The sequence below is a fragment of the Epinephelus moara genome, chromosome 7, assembly GCF_006386435.1.
Source record: "Epinephelus moara isolate mb chromosome 7, YSFRI_EMoa_1.0, whole genome shotgun sequence".
Lineage (NCBI taxonomy): Eukaryota > Metazoa > Chordata > Actinopteri > Perciformes > Serranidae > Epinephelus > Epinephelus moara.
In genome coordinates, this window is record NC_065512.1 from 3,221,428 (window position 1) to 3,246,913 (window position 25,486).

At 42.4% G+C, this 25,486-nt stretch overlaps 1 protein-coding gene across 1 annotated transcript in view; it reads right to left on the minus strand.

The window, feature by feature from the left end:
* The window catches only part of LOC126393411 (potassium voltage-gated channel subfamily H member 3-like), a 200,137-nt gene that overhangs the window by 19,260 nt on the left and 155,391 nt on the right, over positions 1-25,486 (minus strand). The window contains exons 3-7 of the mRNA XM_050049569.1: positions 22,446-22,580; positions 13,891-14,030; positions 9,943-10,201; positions 6,143-6,300; positions 5,388-5,589 (exon numbers count right to left, since the gene is read on the minus strand). Coding sequence (XP_049905526.1) covers positions 5,388-5,589; positions 6,143-6,300; positions 9,943-10,201; positions 13,891-14,030; positions 22,446-22,580 — 894 coding nt within the window. The remainder of the gene's footprint in view (positions 1-5,387; positions 5,590-6,142; positions 6,301-9,942; positions 10,202-13,890; positions 14,031-22,445; positions 22,581-25,486) is intronic.

Consider the following 25,486-nt stretch of genomic DNA (forward strand, 5'->3'; position numbering starts at 1 on the left):
GTGTGGCTCCCCCTGTGGACCAGTGTTGGTGATGTTTTTTCTAATGTTTGGTATGACTAAGTCATGGTATGGTATGCTGTACATAAGCACGGAAACTGTCAGTGTGTCATTCTGTCAGTCAGTCATTCTGTCTGTCCCACGTTTTTCTACTCACTGACGTGGTCAATCTATGTGAAACTGCACATAGGCATTGAGGATTGGCATAGGTAGAAGGTGATAAAGCTACCAGTGGCTATGGACTAGTTATACATGATTTAGGAAATCACTAAACCTTCAAAGAAAAAAAAGTATAATAAAAAATATATAAAGTATATATTCGTGACATTCGGGAAGTTGGAAAGTTTTGGTCCTTTCATGGAGTTTGTTGGAAACAAGGAAACTATAGAGTAACATCAGCCTTATAACTAAAGCTGCAGTTCCTCTGAGGGGTGTAAGATGTGTTTTTCATTTTTTCAAACGTGTGTCCTTGTGTTCGTTTTCAAAATGAAGATATAAAAATTTAAAGAAGGGAACTGTATATTTGGGGTTGTTTTGGTGAGACTGACAGCAGCAGTAGTAGCTGGCGCCTGCTTGCCCCTCTAAGGCACACACAAGGTGGTGTAGAAATTTGGATTTTCTGACCAAGTGTAAGCAAAGAGAATAGAGAATTTGTTTTATTGTCATTGAACTGGTGCATACAACGAAGTTCAGGCGCAATGTCTGAGCGAAACTCAAATATACAAGATATAACAATAAGAGTGAGAAGAATAAAAACTGTTCATACAACTGACACTCCAGCGCTCACTGTGACCTTAAGGCTTCCTTTAGAGACCTTCTGTATGTACGACAGCATGTACCATGTCTACTTCTTTATCCCCTGTTCAGACTGTGTCCTGTGTGTGTGTGTGTGTGTGTGTGTGTGTGTGTGGTGACTACAGCTCCATGAGGGGCTGTAAGGACGGCCCTGGCTCCACTGCCCCTGAATTATTAATAGTCCTGCAGACAGAAGTGCACCTCTCCCAAGTACCAGACGGACAGACGGAGCTGTTTAACCCACGTACATGCCGATATCAGACCTTTCTTGTGAATCACAGTTGGTGTCACCGAAAGGTCAGACAGCAAACTGGTCTTTGTTGTCCCCTGGATTCCCTCCGTCTGTCTGAATAGTAAATCGAGGGACCACTGACATGAATTGACTGCAGTGTTACTTCCTGTCATTATGTGGTTTGCTGAGAGGATAATGACGGCTAGGTTGGTATAAATCAATGAGAGGGGGAGAGATGGAGGGAGAGAAAAGGAGTACACATCTCGTATTGTGTCCCTCAGACCGGTCCATAGCTTAGACTAAATTTACCTCCTTGCAGTGGTATGCCTCCGCGAACCCGTCAAGTTGCACTTACAGCTTACATCAATGTCTGTGATAACATGGATGCTTCACATACATTTCCCCTGGGCAGCACAGAAGAGCAACGCAATCAACAAGGTGGACATCCAAGATTAGAGTCACCAATTATCTGTCCAAATGTCTCTGCTTTTGATCCTGAAATTAATGGCCAGAAAAGTCGTTTTCTTTTTAACAGTGAAGTTGCCCTTTGACCTTTAGAATATAAAATGCCATCACTTCCTCATTTTATTGTATTAGACATTTGTGAGAAATTTTGTCATAATTAGTGCATAAGTTTCTCAGTTATGTGAGGTCATAGTAAACTTGGCCTTGTGAAACTCTATCAGGAGCTGCGCCTTGTCAAAATAAATCCAAACCTATAAGACTGGACCATGTGTGACTTTACTTTGAAAGGACAGACACAGGAAGTGTCCACGCTCAGCAGTCAGACAGGAGTCAGGTTAATTTCCAGGGCTGGTACCTGCGGTTATTCCACAGGCTAGTTAATAACATGTCGGGCAGGAAATCCAAAGTGTGGGATCATTTTGAGAAGGTGAAGGACGAACCCAAGGTGATATGTAAACTCATCTTCATTGGTCGACTACAAACATGACGTATCATCTGAAACATGGAAGTAGCTACATGCCCATTAGCCCACAGCGTCATTAACAGGCGGCTCGCTCAGTGTGTGACGTGCACTTGTAGATAAAATATAGGCCTATATTAATGAAGGTTCATTAGTACGGTTTTGTATTTCTCTGTAATGTAGCACAGTGTTAACAATGTTACTGATACTATTCTTTCTCACACCTTCAACTCAAACCACCAAAATATATCATTTAATCATTACATTCATATCAGAAACATGCAGGACACTAGTCCACTGATGGACCCTGATGAGGACTGTTGATCGACCAGGAGAATTCTTAGTCTTCGTCCAAATTCCAATCAGTTCGTCCTTGACTTAAAATGGACATTTGTGCCGAATTTAAAGAAATTCCCTTGAGGTGTTCTTTAAATATTCCGTTTATGAGAATGAGACAAATGCAAGGTCACAGTGACCTTGACCTTTGACCACTAAAATCTAATCAGTTCATCCTTGAATCCAAGTGGATATTTGGGCCAAATTTGGAAAAAAAAAAATTCAAATAAATCCCGGAGTTCTTGAGATATCACATTCACAAGAATGTGACAGACCAGGACACTGTGACCTTGTCCTTTGACCTATTACCACCAAAATCTAATCACTTCATCTTTAAGTCAAAGTGGAGAGTTGTACCAAAGTTGAACAAATGATCTCAAGGTATTCCTGAGATATTGCGTTCACAAGAATGGGACAGACAGACAACCTGAAAACATGTTGCCTCCAGTCACAGCTGTGACCGGCGCTGAGACATAAAAACATCATCTGCAGTTCATTATTTGACCCAACAACATTTTGTGTGTATTTTGCTGATGCTCACTTAGAATAAAGTTAAAGACACACAAAGTCTAATGTTGATCTTTGCCCCAGTTCACAGTCTAAAAGGAATAATGTTGGCTCCACTGGAAGCTGTCTGTTTGTACTTGTTTACAGGTTTATCAGATCGTACGCCAGAGTTTCATGTCACCGGCAGGATTTGAGATTCTCCGCTGTGAGACGCTTGTGGAATATCAACAAAGCTGCGTCTTATTAAAAGCATCGGTCGTGCTGAAAATTGATCCACGTGGGGGCCGTCCTTGTGCATAACTGCCTCTGTGCCTTCGCTGTGGATACAAAATTACCAACATCACTCTGCTGAGGTGTGTAAGTGTCATCTCGGATCTGTCTTTCAAGCGAGACAAGGTAGGTGAATGTGCAAATGGTTAAAGCTGAATAAGGCGATCTGTTAATGTGAGAATCTGAACATCCCATCATACTGAACCACAAAGCGTGGCTGCAATAAGATACGATCTCATTTAATCTGCATCTGGGAACACTAAAAATGTTTCCCGAGGACAGAGCTTACAGTATAATTGAGAAGAGTGATAGAGTATCCAATATTAGATCTGCTCAACTTGCCCAAATGAAATTTTAGCGTCTGGCAGGATATTACAGTACATGACAATTAAAAACGTGTACACTAAAAGCCCTCCGCCCAGAGAAAGTGGACCACAAAGCATTTTCAGAGAGGAATTTTCCACCACTCCCACCACACAGACTCTAAATTTAGATGTGAGGAGCTCACTGTTTACCGTAAATACCTAAAAAGGAACCTTTTTTCTGGCCCTGACAACACGGCAACAAGCGATCATTAGTAAAGCAGCCTCACTGATTGGGGTGTGTGTGTGCACTTACATCCATTATTAATGTAACCAACATGTTTTTGGACTGTGGGAGGAAACCGGAGAAAATCCAGGCAGGCAGACGGAGAACACTCAAACACCAAACAAAAGGCCTCAGCTGGCCGATAGGTTCAAACCCACAACTTCTCACAGTGAGGTGACGATGTTAAACACAACATGTGGCAAAGTGGCATTAAAGATACTGTGAATAAAAAAGTCAACATTTTATCTGAATAAAAGAACAGAGGTTTTAGCAACAAAATGCACTGCGATGCTTTCCCTTGTTTTCTGCCACATATAAAATGCTACAATGACGGATGTTCATGTTAAATGTGGCTTAAGTTTCAAATAACGAGGTAAACTTATGAAACATATTCCCTGTGTGCAGAGACCTCAGGCTGCAGACCATTGTGAACACTCTGTTTCACAGTTTTCAGACTTTAACATGCTCATGTCAAATCGTGACAGATTTCTTCATATGGTCATCTGCACAAGGCACACGACTGCAAGTCCACAGTACATACTATGCTGCATGTAGCTACGTGCTAACATCAGGGAAACATGAGCCCTTTTTAGATAGGAATTGTGCAAATTTGCAGGAAAGCCCAATCAGTCTTTTTTCAGCATTGGCAGTATAAAAACAAAATTGGGGAGTGCAGCAGAAGGCCGCCTCGGCCTGTTAAAACTAAAAGGGTTCCGCCAATATGTCTACCCTACGAGGCGGAAAATTGGGCGCCTCGGATCAACTCGCCAATCCAGCTCTATGTGTCTAAACGCTCGCAGCTTGCCGACAAAACGGCCCAACATTCGCCGAAAATCTGGCAGTGTAAAAGGGAGCAAGTCCAATGGTGTTTAGAAGCTTTTATTTGTGATGTTTCCTGGTAGAAAAGTGCAGCTATTCTCTGTTAAAGTCATTACCTGGCTGTAATGATGGTGCAGAAACACTGAGATGTGGAAGATCTGGAAATGCTGACCAATCAGAGCAGACTGGGTGTTTCTGGGAGGACGGCTTGAGGCCCTGACACACCAAGCCGACGATCAGCTATTGGTCAATGTTGGACCATTGTTAAGTGTCTGTTGCCCTAGTCTTTGTGATGTGTCCCACACCACTGGCCCTTGTCAGCTTTCTTTTAGCCCGTCCAACATACTGAATCGGCGTCACAGACAGCGGAGCCCGTCAGTGAATTAAATTACTCTGAATGCAGTTTCTTCACCACTTTACCTTAATGTCAGGCAGGACTCCAGTCTGCTTCTCCAAACTGGCAACGTGCCAACTTACATCTACTGTATGTAACATACCATCTATAGATACATACATACAAAAAGGCTGAACCATCCCTTTGAGTAAATGTACCTGAAAACATACCTCTAATTTCTAAATTCTAATCCAATACTCTTTTTGACACAGTCAGTGAATGTCTCCTCACGATCAGCTTACTGTTATTCTGTGTGTGCTAAAAACATCCAGTGCTCATACACAACCCTGGATTGTGTTTTGCTCGAGCACAGGACAGATGAAAGGTGACAGATGTATAAAGACAGAGGCAGAGGGAACGAGAGGGACGGTGCGGTGAAATGGCGCTTCTGAAGCATCACTACGAGAGGGTTGGATTTGTTGGGTGCTGGGTGCAAATATCAACAATCTTTTTTTTGCTGAGTCCACCTTTAAGTAAAGCTCCTGAGTAAATGTACTTCACTGTGTGTGTGGGTGTGTACTCACCAATATCCCAGGAGCCAGGACTTTCGATCTCTTTGCGGCCTATGAAGTACCAGACGCACGCCATCCAGTGGGCCAGCAGGGCGAACATGGACATCAGCAGAGTGAGAACCACAGCGCTGTACTGGGAGTATCGCTCCAGCTTCTGCAGCAGCCGCAGCAACCGCAGCAGCCGGACCGTCTTCAACAGGTGGACCCCAAAGTACTGCACAGATACATACACACCACGTCATTATAATACTTAAGGAACTAAATTACTGAATAGATTTTTATCCCTTCATCATGTGCTGTTAATAATTTGTTAGTGTAGTTGACAGTTAATCCAAAAGACGGATCTTTAAAATATTTTTCAAATGAAATGAAACATTTTTCAACTCTAAATTAAAATTTAAAAACTCATTTTGCATACATGTGTAGTAATTTAGCTGCACTTTGAGTCATGTTTCAGGATTCTGAGCATGGAAACACAAATTAATGAGACCTGCAGCGCGTGAGCGCCAACACCAGATTGGCATGGTGCCATTTGTTTGTCTAATGAGCATCAGTTTGGATGAACTGTTCATCTAATAAACTCACGAGGGAGCGGACGACATTATGCATTCATTCTCTCTTTCTCCTAATTTGGCTTATTGCCATGGGTGTGTTGGTGTGGATAATGAATGCAGGAGACAGAGTGTGTGTCCACGAGTGCTTTTCTTTCCAAAAAAGTTGATTAGTCACACACTTTGTTGATGCAAACACACACAGAGGAGACTCACCACACTGACGTTGAAAGCGTACAGCAGGTCGAAGGGCAGGGCAGCGATGAGGTCGACGAAGAGCCATGTGGTGACGTAGTGGACGCAGATGGAGCGGGCGTCGTACACGACCTGACCCGACGTGCTCACAAAAGTGGTTCGAAAGTTCAGCAGTATGTCTGCAGAGGTCGACGGCAACAGGAGACGCAGGTGTCAGTGACAAATGAGTGTTACAGGATAATGAATAAATTACAGAGCGATGGTTGTTCAGTGAATCAAATTAAGTTTGAAAACAACAGAAAGAAAGTCAGAAGTTCATTAAACAGCTTCGAACTGATCGAATGTGTTAGTACTAACATTTACTAATATACATAAAAGAAATACTTCACTCACAAAATGAGCATTTGTGTATACATTTCAACAGAAAACTTCAATTCTTCAACTTCAAGTTTACTTCTGAACTTGCTCGAGACATCCTGTGATCTATTACAGTTACATTTTTTTTACTTCTGAATGTTTAAGGTTTCAAAGTTGTAAGGCAGGACAGTTTTTTAAACTCTTCCAGTTGTTGTATTCAGAGATATTGACATCTGAAACCTCAGAGACCTACTGAAATCTTTCTAATTTAAAAAACAACTAAATTTTGAAGATGACCTTTTCTTTGACCTCCATGTTTAATCACTGGTTGTTTTCAAGGTTTAGTTGCCTGGAAGACAAGACGTAAGGTATGTTACATGCAATTTGGCTTCAACATGACAAAACCACCAGCATACCTCTTAAGACAACCTGCTATTCCATGTCTCAGGTGTTAGTAAGGATCTCTGGGGTGTAGATAATTGATGCAAAGCAGCTTAGGAACAGAAATGAACACATCTGAGGGCTGGTGTCACATTAAGACTCTTCCACTGTAGCTCTCTGAGTGAACGTATTGACAAACACGCTGCCCTATTAGTCCTAACAAACAGGATATCCTTTAACTGCGGGTGGCTCGTATAATTTCATTGCAGAAGTTTGCTGATGGAGGCCTCGTGTTCACTCTTTTCCATTAAGGCAAATTGTCCATTGAAGAGCGCTCCTATAACGCTCCTACAGTTAGATGGACAACAGTGGGGACAGACAGGCCCGTTGTTTTCTAGGAAATGAGTTAGCAATGAGACGTAATGGTCTTTGGCGAATGGCTCATATCCTTTCACTGCTGTGTGTGCATCATTAAAAACTTCAACTAAACTTTCATCGTGACTGATGAGCCTCTCAGAGACAGGCTGTTTTATTGACTTCCCATCAGAGGCGGTTAATACATCGATGAACAATCACTGAGTCCTGTTAATTACTGAAGCGAGCGCTGATGTTTGATAAAAGACAGTGTGTCCTCTGTGAGAAGGTTTGTCATGAAGGGGACTAATTTGACTCTGCACTTAAAACATGTCGTGGCACACATGTTGGTGGAACGAGTACCTTGCAGAGTGAACCTTGTTAAAGGAATACCTTACACAAAAACATGACTATTTGTATATCTATAACTCGCCCTGTGTTAGGTTGAATTTATTAAGAAAAGTTTGTTTTTTCCACATGCCTCTGTGGTGAACGAAGAATCCAAAAACAGCAAACATTCTTGATGAGCTGAAGGAACAAAACCTCCATGCACAACTTGTGCAGTATAATCCAAGTCTCACTTCTCAATTTGTGTGCTCAGTCCTTCCTGAACACATACATTTTTGCAAACACCTTACTATTTAAAATCCTTCCACACAAACAGTCGTATGCACAGACGAGTAGTGCGACCAGGCAAGCGTGTGCGTTTGAACTCTACTCAACTGAATATGTGAGCAAAGTTTAAATGCAGGGATGTTTTCATGATAGTCATGTTTGTGTGAAAATGAGTTATGAGTTGGGGAGGTAATGATCATGACTGGATGAATGAGACTTGGATTATAGGGAGTGGATGATGTCATCATTCACAGCGAGTCAGCCATTTTGGAAGGATTTAAAGGAATTAAAGGCCTGTCCCATATATAAGCCTGTTGAGTTCAGTAATTTAGGCAAATAACAGCCTGGGCTATTAATTGAAGTTTTACGATAAAGGCCTCTAGTTTCCCAACGCAGCGCAAGGTGGTGAACCCCGCGCAGAGCTAGTTTTGAGCAGCGCAACCTGAGGCGCGCTCAGTTTGGTAGTTTGGTAGACCGAGGTGCGCTGAGATGGGTGTGGCGGTGCAGCAGGAGGAGGTGTCGACAGATCCAGCTTGGTGCAGTGACAGTTTCGTGCCAAAAGGCTTCGCCGAAGGTGCGCTAAAAGCTCGCCAGTCAGGTTTCCAGAATGTCAGGCACATTAACGATGCAATAAATACCCACAAACCACTATTCAATGCAACTATCTGCAATCAGCACATAAATGTATCTCTATATCGACTGTCCCGTCACATCTGATGTCAGATCAAAGGGGATTGGCACCGTTTGGCACCGTTTGGCACGTGTAATGGAAACCCAACCTGATTTGATTAACACAGCTGCAAACTAATGAGTTCACATCCCTCTCAGCCAACCACAAACAGCCACAGCATCAGATAGGGAGTATATATTCAGCATCTGTCATCTTAGAAAAGTCAAAAGAAAAGAAACAGAGTGAGACTGCGAGAGAGAAAGAGAGAGCGCGCGCGCACGAAAGAAACGCATCATTGATTTACAGTTGTGGTGTTCTCCTCCCAGGCTACCTTTGCATCATCAGCCCGTGGAGGCCAAACTTCTCCCAGGAGGAAACTGATGTTTTGGGCCGGGAGGTCCAAGCTCGTAGTTCTGTATATTCTAACATTGCGAGCGTGGACCTCCCGGCCCAAAACATCAGTTTCCTCTTGGGAGAAGTTTGGCCTTCTGACGCTGCTGCTCTCTTCTGCCATGGCAAATTGAGTAAACTCTCATTACGCCTTCGTGCGGTGCATTTAAGGGCGAGGAGAGGGGCTCATTTGATTGGTGTGATGTGAATCGGCTGTGTAGGTAGGAGGGACGGAGGTGGGAAAGAGGAGTAGCTGCGCCAGCGCGCACGATGTGCCAAACTTGCAAAATCTGCCTGGCCACACCCAGTTGGCGAAGCACAGGTGCGCAGAAGCGCAGGTGTGCTGCGCCTCTGCCTCGCCTGGTCTACAAAACTGGAGGTCATATAGTATACAGTCAGACACAAAGGTAGGCTAACGTTGTAGCTAGCTAGCTTATCTTTGTCTGAATAACTGTGTAGTTGTGTATTTGGCTTGTAGATCTGGAGGTCCTGTAACTTTACCCACCTGTTTGTAAATTGGACATGAGCCACAGATATAAAATCCATAGATTTAAAGTTTTTGAACTGCTGACAGGTGCAGGCACTAAGGTCAAACACCAAATCATCCAGACATCAGGGACTGTAACATTAATAGGTAATAAGCTGCCACGGTCTGTAAGGATTGATATTATTAACTACCTTCAGTTTTGTAATATTTCGCTCCTTTGCCTCTGTCGAGAGCTTTTCTTTATATGGCCGTTTGTCTTTTGGGTGTACTTATATGTTTTTGATGAACGACTGCCTGATGATGCCAGATGCTCTGTGATTCCCTACACTGCTGGAGTTGTGCGAGAGTTTGGAAACTGATGTTATCATATTGTTTTGCTGTTGTTAATCGAGCCCCAACTTTCTCCAGTTCAAGAATTTTCTCTACTTTTGGATTTTTTGTTCACCGTGGAGGCAGGTGAGAAAAACAAAGTTTTCTCCATGATTTCACTCAGTGTGAGTGACTAATAAACAAATGATTATTTTGGGGGTGACAGATTCTTTTAACAAATGCTGCACGTTCACTCACCTAAAATAAACAGAATCTCTACGAGGATGTCACTGACGCTGGGCGGGCTCCGTGGGGCTGTGCTGCTCCCTTCATCCCGCCCTCCCACCACTGTGAAACACACGTTATAGGGAACAGTGACGGCCACATAGAAGGTCGCCAGCAGGATCAACCAATCCCAGCCAGCCTTGAAGGTTCCATAGTGAAGCAGGATGAAGCGAGACTTCTGGATGGCTGCTACCTTGTACTCCGGGATCGGAGGCTTCTCCCCGAACATGTTCTGGATTGGACGACAGGGGGTGACAGAGGTTAACGTCATTTTCCCTTCCTCTATTACTTTTCACCTTTTTTTACTCCTGCACATGAAAACATGTCCTTATACACACTCTCAGTAAACCTCTTCAAGCTTATATTGCGCAGAGAGGCATTAAGACCCACACAAGTGTAACAGAAACTCCCGTCAAGGTCTCCAACAATGCCAAGTACAAGTACTGAACTGTATGTCACAGAGAATTACAGTGTGTATAAATACCATATAAAATGATTCACAGGACACTTTGAGTTTTCCACTTGATCTCACAGCGCAGCCATAGAAACAGCACCTCACTCACTTTAACTGTGTTAAACTGCAGAGTTTTGATTTAAAAAAAAAACAGAAAAATCATGCGTTATACTGTGGGAAATGTTTTTCATTACTTAAGGAAACAATGAAGGAGAAAATTGGGAACATTAGTTTCAAATAAATGGATAATTAGCCTGCACATATACAGTATTGTCACTGAGAGGTGCGGAGAGGTTTAATCTTATTTTTGCTCCGCTTTTATGTTCTCATTAATCATAAAGTTTCTGTGTTTCCAGCTTGAAGACAATGCTTACTGTAAACAGGGTAATACTGCAACGATCACCTCAAAGAAAAGCTTCTGTTGATAGAAAGTGAAGACAAAGGCAAAAACAAATGAGCTGCTAATTTAAAAAAGGTCTAAAACTTAAACTACAAAATGTTTGTGCAACATATTGTAACTATATAATGTGATTTCCACCTGGATGTTAGTATCACTGATCTATTCACACACATCTTCACCCATTTTAATATACAAAACTAGAACTACCTCTTCGTGGTTTGTCAATCAGTCAAGTTGCACTTACGGTTTACATCTATGTCTGTGAAAACATGGATGCTTCATACACATCTTCAACCTGACGGCCCAGAAGATTTGCAGCAGCACAGTTTTAAGGTGGACACCCAAAATTAGTGTCACAGATTCAGTATCTGACCAAATGTCTCCCCTTCTGTTCCTGAGACATGACGTTGAATAAAAAAAAGTGTTTTTGCGGAACATTATGATGTCACAGTGACGTTGACCTTTGACCTTTTAGATATATGTCATCACTTCATAATTTTTCCTACTAGACATTTGTATGCAATTTTGTCATATTTAGAATATGAATTCTTGAGTTGGGACCTCACTAGTCTGAGTGGGCAGAAGTTCACTGCATAGATCAGCCTCTCATTGGGCAGACCGAGCCACACGCTGAAGTCCCGCCCTACCACCTCCGGTTGTGTAGCAGTTTTCAACCGTTTTCAACACGTCCTTTACTAACTTTTGCGGTGTTTGATCTTGCGGGGATGTAGCCATTTTTCTGCCATGGTTCGCGTCCTGTAGGCGATATTTTTGTGGGCGTGTTACACCAAAACCTGTTTCCCCCCGGCAATATTTTTGCAAGCGCACCGTTGCTGTGGCACCGCCCAGAACGATTGTGATTGGTTGAAAGAAATACAAGCAGCCGGGGAGTTTTTTTCTCCAATCTTAAAGTGAGAGTCGGCCCAGCCAGACCTTTCTTTTCTTGAGAAAGGTCTGGTGAGCGAGACTAGGACCTCACAAAACATGTTTTGCGTGGTCACAGTGACCTTGATCTTTGACCATTGACCTCCAAATTCTAATCAGTTCAATGCTGACTCCAAGTGGATGTTTGTGCCAAATTTGGTGAAACTCCCTCAAGGCCTTCTTGAGATATTGCATTCACGAGAATGACACAGGTGCAAGGTCACAGTGACCTTGACGTTAGACAACCAAAATCTAATTGGTTTATTGCTGAGTTGAAGGGGACACCAAATTTGAAGGATTTCCCTCAAGGTGTCGAGATACTAAAACATACGCGTCAGCAGCGCTTCATAAAACAATAATAATGGCATAACAGGCAATAACAATTATCAACCATCTCTATTCTATGGTGCCTGATCTCGTCCTCTGCTCAGAGGGAGCTCCTGGACCCCATTGGTTTCCCAATTGGCAGACATTTTTGGCTGCTGTTCTTCTTCTTTGAGTTAGCTGCTAACTGCTCAACTCTCCCATAGTGGGTGGCACACATAACACGGTTTCAAAACATCACACTCATGCTACCCATTAACCCTTCCTGCTGGCTGTCCGATTTATAAAGACACCGTTTCAGCGCTTTTACTACCTCCATTCCCGGCTCACAGGTGAGACAATTCTGTCCCCCCATTCCATGATTGTACCTTATATACAGAATGGTGAGGTGGCATAATGGCGCAATATTCCGGCTTTGAACAGGCAGTATAAAAAGGGCTAATGCCTCTGGCCACTGCTACCGCTGGCGTGGAGGCATAATAGAGACAGCCAAACAAAAACCTAAAATGACGATCTCTAAAAACTAGGGATGGGATTGAGAATTGCTTCCAGTTGAGAACAGCTTTCGAATCATCCGATCCATCGGAACTGTAAACCTCCAACCTTATCACTTCCTTTCATAAATGCATGCAAACATGTTTTTCTGACGGTTGTATGTGGCAAAACGATGACCTCGAATACATGCGTCTACACTGCTGGAAGCTCACAACGAGAAGGAATCATGAGGAAGAACGAAGCTCCATCTCACAAATAAAGATGACTGCGGTGCTGCTGTCTGTAAAATGATCATTTAAGGTGAAGGTGAAAACACCAGCAGTATACTGAAACATCTCTCATTGCAACACTGGCTTCAGTTTCAGGAATGCCATGTATTTGAAACTCTACATGAGTGCCCCTGCTTCTAAACCGAGCAGCATGTCCGTTACAGAGATAAGAGATATATGCAGAGATGAGAGATAGATGCATGCCTTTTTCTACTCTGCTTGTGCACTGTGTTCAGAGATGATAAAACTGCGTCGACACTGAAAACCTGAGAAGGTCTACTTTTATTCCAAGTAGAAAATAGAGCAGGAATCACGAAGGGAATCAATAAAGAATCAGATTGATGAGAAGAATCCAGACTGTCATTGGTAATAATAAAAATAAAAATTACTATCCTGACTGAGAACAAGTAATGCCCCCTAAGTAGGCGTCACACATTCAGGATGCAAACTGTACAGATCTGCATGTTTGTTTTATCACTGACTTCAGCGAAATGCAGAACTCTTTAACTCAAAGTCAAACATTAGTGAGCAGACTTCAGATGACCTTCACACCATCTGTCAGGGTATGTGTGTGTGTGTGTGTGTGTGTGCTGCCCACTGTAGCTGCTGCAGCAGGTCTGCACCACAACGCTGGGCCTTCTTTTTTGGTTAAAGAAACAACTTGGGAAACAATTAAAACCAACTTCTTTCATTACAAAGCAGCAACTAACTTTTATTCCATCAGGATAAAAGAGTCTTTGAAGAATCTGGAAATGTCTTCAGAACAGATTGTTTGTTGTTGAACAACCTGTAGGGGTTTTTAAAGCTTGGCTAGTTCTATATTTAGCCATACCTCTGTGACTTCATCACTGCAAAAGTCTCAAAAGTAAAAATAATGATTACAAGTGAGGCTGTGTGGTGCTGGTCTGGCATGCAATACATCTTCTGGCAACCAAACATGTTATTACTCCAAAATATGAACCTGTGTCGGCACAAAGTTCGTCCAGTCTTTGGGGGAAGTAGATTAAACCCTTTTTTACAGATGAAGCAGCGCAGACAGCTGCAGAGAAACTTACATTGTTGATCTTGAGCTTGCTCTTGTCTTGTTTCTGCAGGTGTCCCGACAGGTGATAGAGAACAGCTCTGCTGCGGCGCCGGTTGGCATTGAAGCCTGGAGGGCGAGTTACCTGATGCACCTCCAGACCCGTCTCGTCATCTGTGGAGGAGATGGAAATATGCTGAGCCACAATCCAATACGCGCCACAGGGTGAGAGTTTAAACCAAGCTGTGTGGACTGAAACACTCACAGCACAGAGATGGTACTTTATCAGCTACCTTTTATTAGTCAAAGGCAGTGAAAACATCACCTGGACCACGTCTTAAACCTTCTCACCTCATTAGACCAGCTGATGCTGCCTCAGTGAAGCAGCGTACAGTCTCACAACTGTCTTTGTCAACATGTTTTAGGGTGGATTTCCCAGTATGTGAGCTCATAACTCCTCTGTGCCGGGCCTATACTCAGATGTACACATGCTGCTTGAGAGTTTGCGTAAATATTTGATGTGATATTGACCTTCTGTCTGCCTCTGTGGCTCTTTATTGATTAAACAAGTGTTCTTTAGGTAGACTTTGATGCTCTGGGCTGACATCCAGATCTGTTTTCTTACCTGTTTTTTGTCATTCGTCTGTGTTGTGTTTTTTTTATGCCACTGTCAAAGACAAATTTCCATTTTATGTAAAGTTTGATGGACATTAAAGAAGTCTAAGTCATTCAATAAGTAAATAAGGATAAGATCAGATAAAGTAAAGAAGGAAAGAAGATGAAGAAATGCAGCAGGTAGATTAAGGGAGTTATTTTCTGTTAAACCATCGTCGCAATGGAAAATCCTCTTGTTGTCTCCATTTCCACTTTACATTTCCGATTATGATTGCTCCTCTGTGTCCATAATATGATGCCATGCTTAACAACCCCTGTAACCAAATCATTTTCATATTCAGCCACTAAATTTAATTTGTTCATGGTATCCAGGATGGATTTCAGATGGTGGAGAAACTAAACACAGATACTGAGATTCTTTCTTTCTCCCTGAATGTACTGTGCTGTTGAGACTTATACTCAGGCATTTTCCTATCTTCAACAGCTGTTTTGACAGATGTACAAATGAGGTATTGTGGTTGTGTTGTAGTGTGAATCTGTAGGGTTAGAGACAATGTTCCTCTGGGAAGCTTTAAACAGGATAAACTAGACACATAGTGCTGGTGAAGATGACAATTTGTCAGCTGAACTGCGTTGAAGCAAGGGATTCCTGCTACTTTAAAAGATGAAATCTAGCTTTTTGCCGGTATTATCAAATTAAACTCCCAATATTCTCCAAATATCTTCAGACACTGTGTGCATTACTGCATCTTGAACCTTTCTATAACGGCTTTATACCCCAACAGAGTGTGAACATCAGAACACCTCTAGACACTTTTGTCTTTAGACATGGTCGTAGCTGGTTTCGACACCTTAAGAGGAACAGTTAGACATTTTGAAAAATACGTTTCTTTGCTTTCATTCTGGGACTTTGACAAAAAGGTTGACACCACTCTACAGACTCCAGGAAACTACTAGTCCTATCCAAGAAATAGTCTGGCCCATAATCCCCTGCAAAACATCACATTTTACTTTATTCCCTCTGGTCAGTTTATTGGTTGTTTGGTCGATATGCTCATATCTGACCAACTTCTCACTGGCTGAACTGTCACTAGAGTTACTTTCATATGTGTCCACCAAAGCATTTTAATTCCAGCTAAGATGATACAGAACAGCCACAGAAGTTAAAATGTCAGCACAAGGTGGAGTACTCGTTCTGGCCCTTGTTTTGAATGAAAGGAAGGCTGAAGCATGTAGGGAGAGTGGACGGACCCACTGGTCTAACAGTATTGATTTCCTCTTCACTGTTATTGTTGTTGATCAGTACTTGGTATTTGTTCTGCTCTTCCTCCACTGTGATTGGATGGATTTTCAACTCTCAGAAAAACAATACCAAACTGCCTAGCGCCTCGTCACACTGCTGGCGTCTGTAGCAGAGTGTAAATATGCAATAATTTAAAAAGGACACGCACCTTTAATCAGAAACAGTTCAGTGAACACACAGCGCTACAAGGTCGTGCAGGTACAGTGGCTGATTCAAATAATGCAGAGATAACGTGCAGATTTTTCCCCCCAGCGACCAATCAATTGGTTTAAGAGCAGGTAGAATTTCAGTCAACCATGATTTGAACAAGACTGACCAAACAAGATTTAGCATGTTGATAAATTAATCTGCTGACAGGTTAATTTTGTTACCTTAAAGGTCCAGTGTTTAGGATTTAGGGGAATATATTGGCAGAAACAGAATACAATATGTTTTCTTTAGTGTATAATCACCTGAAAATAAGAATCATTGTGTTTTCAATACCTTGGAATCAGACGTTTATGTTAGTGATGGGCAAAGCAGTTCTTCAGATGTTACTGAATCACTAGAATCAGTTCATTAAAAAAATTTATTCACCGAATCGTTCAGTGCTTGGCAGGAGGAGTCGTGACTGTGTACTGCGTGGTCTGACTCACTGAACTCATTGTACACACCCCCATTCACTCAGTCTCTCCATTGCTGCTGCTGTGTCTGCCCTGCACTGGTGAGTCTCATTACTGGTCAGCCTAACGTTTTAAGTTTCTTTATCTGGAAACTAAATCTGTTAAAACAACCGGGAGGTGTGTGATTGTGTTCATGTGGCTTGACTCCTGGGTACATTAGCCGTTAGCTTGGAGAAAACGCTCCCTATGAAAGTGTATTGCTGAGAAGAAATTATTTGAATCACTCAGTGATCGGGGTTACGTCGTTCACCGAGTGATTTGTTCACCGAGTGATTCATTCACCGAGTGATTCGTTCACCGAGTGATTCGTCACATGGTAGGCAGTCCCTCCCTGCACCCTGGCTGCCTCGCGACTCGTGAGTGATTCCTCGTTCGCACGGACCAAATCGGCAGTTCCACTCCCGGCCTGCACGCTCGCTGCTGAGCTCAACTGAATTGAAAAATGAATGAATCAGTTCCGGAAGTGATTCAGTTCGGTACGTTCACTCAACAGATTCGTTCATTTGAACGATTCGTTCGCGAACGACACAACCCTAGTTTATATACAGGGAGCAGGACCTCATTTACAAAGATCTCCACGTTCACCCAAAAAGTAGCTCTGAAAAAAATACTGATTTGTAACATGACACTGCTTTACTCAGTGTTTTTACCAGTTTAAATCACTTGGTCTGTTTGTTTTGGAGAGGAGGAGACCTCTGTGGATAATTCGGTTTGTGGTAAAAACCTCCTGAAAGTCTGGATTAGATACAAGGTGAGCGTACATTAGCATGTGTTGGACAAGCTGCCCGTCTCTGACATGCCAAACAGCATCGGAGAAACATAGATTTTTACCATGAAACTGCTTTATTCAGTGTTTTTACCATCTTAAATCACTTAATCTGTTTGTTTTGGAGAGGAAGAGACCTCTGTGCAGGGGGGGGGCAGGGGAGACATGACTCCCCCTTCAGTAAAGCTGTACCCCCCTAGAATCATTTGAGACACAATTAATAATTTTTGAACAATGCAGTAGTATTTATTGAAAGCACAATGTAAGCGGTGCTCATTATAATCGCGCAATAATGTGCTATTTAAATCTTAAAAGATTTAGTCCCCCCCTCCCATTCCTAGTAGTGGTATATCCCACACTCTTTCCAACGGGCGGGGCTGCTTGGCAGCAGTAGCAGCGTGTGGCTGGAACCGCTGCCCACATCGGACATCGCAGGGTAAGATGTTCACTCACACAGACACAGTTTAACTTACACAAGTTACAACACATCCCATTTACTGTTACAACAAGCCCCAGGCCCAGGCTGATAATATAAACTGTCTGCAACATTTCTCCTGCATTGTTCAAAAGCCTACTCAATTACAAGTGCTGCTAAGCTAAAAGCTAATGATTAAGCTCATAGTTTAGTGATAGAGAGGACAGGAGAGAAAGAAGAGGGAGAGGACAGGACAAGAGCAGTCAGTGGCGGAGCAATGGGTACCTGTCTGTAGGCTCTCCTCCTGTCAGTGAGACAAACATCAAAGACGTGCAGACGAGGAGCGGTCATTACGCGCGACTATTACGCACGGTTGTGAGGTGCGCAGCAGCAGATCTCACAGCGCACTGTTTATAAACCAGTTTACCAGTTAATTGCAGGAAATGTTTAGTTTTAGTTTTAGTTTAGTTAGTATAGACATTCACTCTGCCTGTTGGAGAGATAGAGAGAAGATTAAAGCGTCAAATTGCGGTAAAAGATGCTGTATAAAAGACAGGCTACAACTTTTTTTCCTTGTCCCCCCCTGGAATTATTCTCTAAAATTTTACTGTTTATTGTCCCCCCCAACTATGAAATGGGATTTTCGCCCCTGCCTCTGTGGATAATCTGACTCTCGGTAAAAATCTCCTGAATGATGAACAGTGAAGGAATTCTAACTGGGAGAAGTTTCAGCTGGTTGCAATGTGCAATCCTCACCACTAGATGCCACTAAATCCCCCTAAATCTTAAACACTGGACCTTTAACACAGAGCCAGGCTAGCTGTTTCTTTGTTGTCTTTGTGCTAAGCTATGCTAACCGGCTACTAGCTGCAGCTACATATTCAGCAGTGTGTGTGTGTGTGTGTGTGTGTGTGTGTGTGTGTGTGTGTGAGCACGTTGTAGCGTACACCAGTGTGTTTTTAATGGCACTTTTTGTGAGACACATTTAAGTCTCTCTTTCTTTGATATTTTTCCATCCTAAATGTGTTCCATGTCTTTTCCTGTCCTTGTCAGTCCCCTTCTATCTCACGAACTGATTGTGCGTTTTGAAAAGCCACATCACGCTGCGTTAAGTGCCAAAAGTGAGCTGTTCATCCAGTCAGCAGACTCCCGCTGAGCAGGAGCACAAGCAGGTAAACGCGCTTGTTTGTGTCAACTCATCACATCAGAAATGTCAAAGTCTTTTCTTTCTTTCATTTTCCACTTGTTACTTTTTCCTCTCTTTTATCTCGCTCTCACATCCAGAGGTTCCTAATTTAGCAGAGAGTTGAATGTTATGTTAACGGTCACAGTCGTGTCTGGTCATGAATCAGAAATAGAAGCAATTTAAGGTCTCTTTTGTCTCTCTCTCGCCTTCCCTTTCCCTCTACTTTGTTGTTTGTCTTCTGTCCCCTGTGGTGTGTACCGCACACCAAATCTGGCAGCTTGAATCTGACATGTCATAAGTCATGTGTTGCGTGAAACACAGCCAGAGAATATGAAAGCGGGCTTCAATCATTTGGGCTGTAAGGCGATGAGATATTCAGCCAAACGAGAGGGCCTGTGCAAGTGGGGGAAAATTGGCTAAGTGATTTCAAGCAGGTGCTCTTCCCCACCAGGAAGCACCGCAGACAGCAGCTCCGAAAGCTAATCTAAAAAAACTAAAATTTTAAACACTCCACTTCATCTTAAGAGTCTTGATTACTCCGCTTCTCTCGCCGTCTCTCTACAGGGTTGCTATTCAACTCTCACATTCTCTGCAGTGATCTCAGCAGGCAACAGGATTTGGAGGTTTAAAAGTTAGATTTGAATGTTTGTAATAACTGTGTATTCAGTGTTTGCCGTATGAAGTCTGCAGGATTGCAAAATATTGAATGCAGAGTTTCTGAACACAGTGTCATCCCTTCAGACTCATAACACACCTCTGAAATCTGCTCTTACAGCTTTGCATGCTGGGATTTCTCACTCTGTTTTCACAGGAGTACCAAATACAGTTTGAAACCCCCCCAAAGAACTCTGGGCTGATGGAGGGTCAATCGATAGTGTGTGCTCTGACAGAAATACAACCAAGCAATCATATATGTTTTTATTGGGCAGGCGGGGGAACTGAGTTTCAGCACACAGGCCAAAAAAAACCTCATAAAGTAAGCGAATCAACTGGCTCTGGGCTCACTTCATAACGTGCAGTATCCTGGCAAACTATAGGTTTCATTGTTGCCCTGCAGGTTGAAGGTTGGCTTTCAAGGCATACAGAATTTATTTTAACAAAGTGAGACAAAAAAAATGAATAGACTGAGATCAGAAGGCCTCCAAATTAGAAGACAAAATACCCTGCTTGCTAGACGGACTGGCACATGTGAGTGCCGGTGTGTTAGGCCCACTGGCTAGTTAATCACCAATGTTACTGCTGATATCGGGACTGACGTGGTCACAGAAGCATAGCGCCCATCTTCCGACTCAGCCACCTTCATGTTGAGAACCATGCGCACAATCATAAGTTGGGTTTCTATCCAGAATGTGAAGGAAATTTTTACTGAGTTTCTAGAAAATCGACAAAATAAAAATGTGAATGTATGTGCTTTTCTATCCACTACGGTTCTGCAAATATTGGGAGTTGGTTAACTGAAATAAGCAGCAGGTGGCGCTAATTCTCCAGAAGAAGAGGGCGCAACAAGACGACATAACTAAAGACACACAGAGAGCACACATAGAAAGTTTGGAGTTCTGGTAACAGCTCTGTGTGCGTACATCAACAGAAAGCTTGCAGTGTCATGACTATATGTCATTTATTCACCGCATCTGTTTCCATTGCGCTACGTCACACTGACTTTTTATCAATGCACCGGGAGTGGGTCATCCACTAATGGGAAGATTGGCAGTCCAATCCCCGGCTCCTCCAATCTGCATGTCAAAGCATCCTTTAGCAAGATACTGACTCCCAAACTGCTCCCGATGGTGCTTCCACTGGTGTGCACGAGCGTGTGAATGGTTACTGAGTAGCAGGTGGCACCCTGTATGGTAGCCTCGGCCACCAGTGTGTGAACATGTAAATGTGACGTAGTGTAAAAGCACTTTGATTGGTCGGACACTAGAAAGGAGCTATACAAGTGTAAATTAATTTACCTAACGTTTCCACCTCCCCTAAACTTGGTGTTTCCACTCAGGGGTTTTCATGCATTGACTGAAAATGCACATACAAAGAGATGGATGGAAACACACCTATGGATACGCTCTACATTTTGCACGCAACTCCTTTAAAACAAGTTTTTTGTCAAGGTTCGGGGAATCTTTGTCGTCATGGTTTCAATTATACAGAAAGTGGTCACGCAACACGAGTGATGACTGTTGCTTGGGAAAAGAAAAGAACAGCTGTCCCCTGTATTAGCTCCAATGTTTTGACCTGTATAAAAGATGAACGTGGCTACGGTGACGTCACCCATCTGTTTGTGGAATATTCACTCTAGTGACAACTGCTCACTTAGCACACAAGTCAAAAAAAGTTTTTCAGCCTCTAGGTTTACTTTTGTGGTATGCAGCCAACTGAATGTGTACAGTAGTGCTGCCTCTGTCCTCAAGTTCCTACTCGACTGGGCTGGACTTTAAATTTTAATCACGTCACAGAACTTTTAAATTGATTTTCTTGGCTTGAGGAAAGTTTTACAGAAATAAAACCTCCATGGATCAAAAAGAATCAATCAGAAATGACCTTGTTTGCAGATCAAGGTGTCCTGTAACAGTTTTACAGTCAGTATATGTTTTTTACACTTTTTTTTATAATGGTGGTCTATGGGGAAAATGCGATCAGGGCCGCAGGGGATTTTTTTCCGCTGCAACAATGCGAGTGGTGGCGAGGAAAAAACTTGAAAGCAAGCCTGAGCAGCTTTCCTGGGCACATTGGGTTTAGCATTGGGCGAGAGGGTGGAGCTAACCTTAACACTAGGTTGGTTAGCACGGTGCAGTAACAGTAATAACTAATTGTGATAATGCTAATTTTAATTTTCGCGAGTTACAAACACTTCCTTTTTCAGCCCTGGAGGTTGCTGCTTGACCCCGACTCAAGAGGGTCCAACTGTGGACATCCAACTTGTGACCCTACTGTCTTCTCATTATCTGGAGTCCCTAGACGTGGAGTCCTCAGCTGGACCCTTCCCCTCCGATATCCTTCTTATGTGGATTTTGTTGCTCTATGATAACGTCACTTAACGTCACTGCTAAAGGTGTTTGTCACGTAAACGTATGTTGTTTTGGGAGGACAGTGTCACTAACATTGAGGAATAGTTCAAATCTCAAATATAAGAATATTAAAGATTACCAGATACCGTTTTAAGTCTTAATGTCAGTCACTGTAAACAGAAAAGACGTCAGTGCAGTTTGCATATTTCCTGCCAGCAATTAATTCCTGACTGCCTCTAATTAACTCACAAAATACCACCTGCTAATTTCAATTGTAACCAAGTATCTGCATTATCACAAGCTGTGTGTCATCCCTGACAGAATGTTTATGGCTCACCACATTCATTTTATTAGAGGCAGTCGTTAATATTAATGCAACAATATTCAAATTGACAGACACAGTTATTTAATCAGGGTTGGATTTACACTGGGGAGAAGACGCAGCACAAAAGAAGGGATGAAAATTATTAATCAGAGCTTAATTGTTGTTTGCTTGGAGGTACAGTAATTGCAGTGGCACTTAACAGCTGAAAGGAAAACCATCCTGCATGATGAGATTACATTACGTTATAAATACCAGCTTTACAGGAGATAAACAGGACAGAACTGTAAGCAGGTGTAACTCATATAAACTCACCTGTGTCGGGTCCTTGCTCTGGATCCTGGTCCTTCTTCTTGTCCGTGATGTCTTTGTGGGACACGAGGAACAGAACCACCTCACCCTTCTCATTCTTAATGGGTACAATGTCCAAAAGACACCAGAACTGTGTACCTGGAGAGACAACACAGATACACTCAGTCAATGCATCTTATCCAGCAATGTACTGTTATTACATGGTAAAGTAAGGCATGGCAGGTCTGTTACTCCCCACAGTCAACACGTTGCAGGCGTGTGCATCAATTGCACCGTGTGAATAAAGTGTCAGGAAGGTAAATAGGCTCACTGGCAAAGTATGTTTGTGTCTGTAATGTCACCGACTGTACTGGAGGTTCACTCGGTCTTTTCCTTTAGTCAAGATAAAGTGAACATGTATCAGCAGGCCGAGTCAACATAATTAAACACCCACCTGGATGATCAGTAATTTGGTATGATTCATTTCAAGTGGAATACACAGGTCAACACCAGAGTGAGTCTATCATTGCATATTTTCTGTGTCTGTGACAGAGATCAGATCATTGTAAGCAGAGGTGGAGGAAGTACTCAGCAGCCCCTTCATGATGAGTTCATCAGGAAACACTGATTTGTTTTATGTGAAACTGTTTTATTCAGTGTTTTTACTGGTTTTAATCATCGGGTCAGTTTAGGAGAGGAAGTGACCTCTGCAGATAATTCGGCTCGTGGTAAAAACCTCCTGAACAAAGAACACAAAAGGAATTCTGGCCAGAGCCTTCAGCTGGATGCAATCTGCAGTACCCCTAAATATTACACACTGAACCTTCTAACGTGTTCATAATGTTGCAGCTGTTAAATGTGGGGCTAATTTTAACTACTTTATGTAATTGATCTAGCCCAGTTGCCAAAATAAATGTTAGCTTTGTCTGTTTCTGCAAACCACAGATGCGTTACACTTGTATGTTATTATGTGGCTAATTCATTGATCCATTTTGGCTCAGAATATTGTCGGAAATGTCGAAAAAAAAACTGATTTGGTGGTACTATTCCAGCTGGAAACACAGCAACAGGTATTAAAAAACAGACATTTGGTGGCTAAAAAGCTGCTGGAAGACACAGTGATGTCTGGCTATAAAACAACCAGTCTTGTTGTTGGTCTCAAACAGCGGACTGTGGTCCGCAGCTTGACTGGTGTCTCACCTGTGTGACACATCCACAATCTTGTCCTCCTCCTGATCAAAGTCAGCTTATATATTGCATCACTTCAGAAACATCGTAATGACACAAATGAAACAGGCAAATGTAACATATCTGTAGTTTGCAGAAACATATAATGCCAACATTCTCTGCTGAAAGGGCTGATTTTATCTGGTGGGTGTATTTTGGATTTCCCCCAAGAGCTCAAAAAAGTTTAATCTTAATCTGTATTACATCATAATTGATTATATTTTGTATTATTAATCTGGATCTGCAAACTAAATAGTAACTAATGTTATTAAAAGAATGTAGCGCTGTAAAAAGTCCAATATTTTCCTAAATGTAGAGAAGAAACAGGGTTTTTCCTGGTTCAAGATGAGGTAGCGGTGGTACCATCCTGATCATGTGCACGCATGTGCACCATGGAGGTCACCATGTTCTATGGCCAGGTTTCTACAGGAGCCCAGAATGGATGAACCAAACACTAGCTCCATTTTCATGTCAGCCACCATAGTAAGAAGCCCAACTGCAATAAGCAGTGTTGGAGTTACACTGATTTGTGAAAGTAGCGATTTAAATCACCTGGTTTGTTTGTTTGTTTGTTTTGGAGAGGAAGAGACCTCTGTAGATAATTCAGCTTCTGGTGAAAACCTCGTGAATGTCTGGATATTAAATTATCAGAGAAAACAGGTGAACACACATGAGCATGTGTTGGACTATCCGCCTGCAGCAATATTCAAGATTCAAAATTCAAGACAACTTTATTAATCCCCTAAAGGGCAATTTCATTTGACAGCTCGCACAACAACACACACACAACACATAGAACACAGAAAGAAAATTGACAGCTGTGTGCAAATTCTGTTAGTCGCCATGATGAATTACATTAAAATGTGAAGAAAACACCAATAAATATGTTGATTAAAAATAATCAATACCGGCACTGGATGATAAAAATACATAGAGGTACACAGTACCCAATGCACAATGCACAATACACACAATACAGTTCATAAGGATGTGTTTAACAATGGGACAGCAGAGGGGATGAAAGACTTGGAAAAGCGATTACCCTTACAAGCAGGTTGGGCGTAACGATGCCCTGAAGGCAATAGTGAAAATTCACTTGCTAAAACATGCCTGAAGTACTTAGAATGCTGTGTGACTTCCTCAGAACCTGTTGCTCCCATAGAGGACCTAGCTCTCTCTGCTTAAGTCCGATAATCTTGGAACAAATTTTCACAACTCTGTTCACGCTATTCTTGTCCCTGAGTGACAGGTTTTGAACCAACAGATAAAAGAATAAGTCAAAAGGCTTTCAATGAAGGACTGATAAAAGCGACAAAGAATCACTGGACTGACAGAAAAAGAATTTAACATTCGAAGGAGATGAGTCCTCTGCTGTCCACGTTTGACCAGTGCTTCAGTGTTAACATCCCATTTAAGCTGGTTGTCAAACACAGTGCCTAGATATTTATAGGAGATGACAATTTCAATCTTCTCTCCATCTATGACACTCTCAGTGAAGGCCTTCTTGTTACGTCTAAAATCAATCATCATTTATTTAGTTTTGGATGCATTTAACTCTAGAAAGTTGTCCTTACACCAATCTACAAATGCAGGGAGAGCCACACCATGGTTGTGTTGGGCACCCTGAAGGAGAGACAACAACACAGTATCATCTGAAAACTTAACAAGGAAGCTGCTGTCACAAGATGATCTGCAGCTGTCAGTGTATAAGATATAAAGAAGAGGTGACTATACGCACCCTTGTGGTGAACCGGTATTAGTTACAACAATGTCAGACAAATGACCATTCACAATGACCCTCTGCTGTCTGTTGGTCAAGAAGTCTAAAATCAATAAAA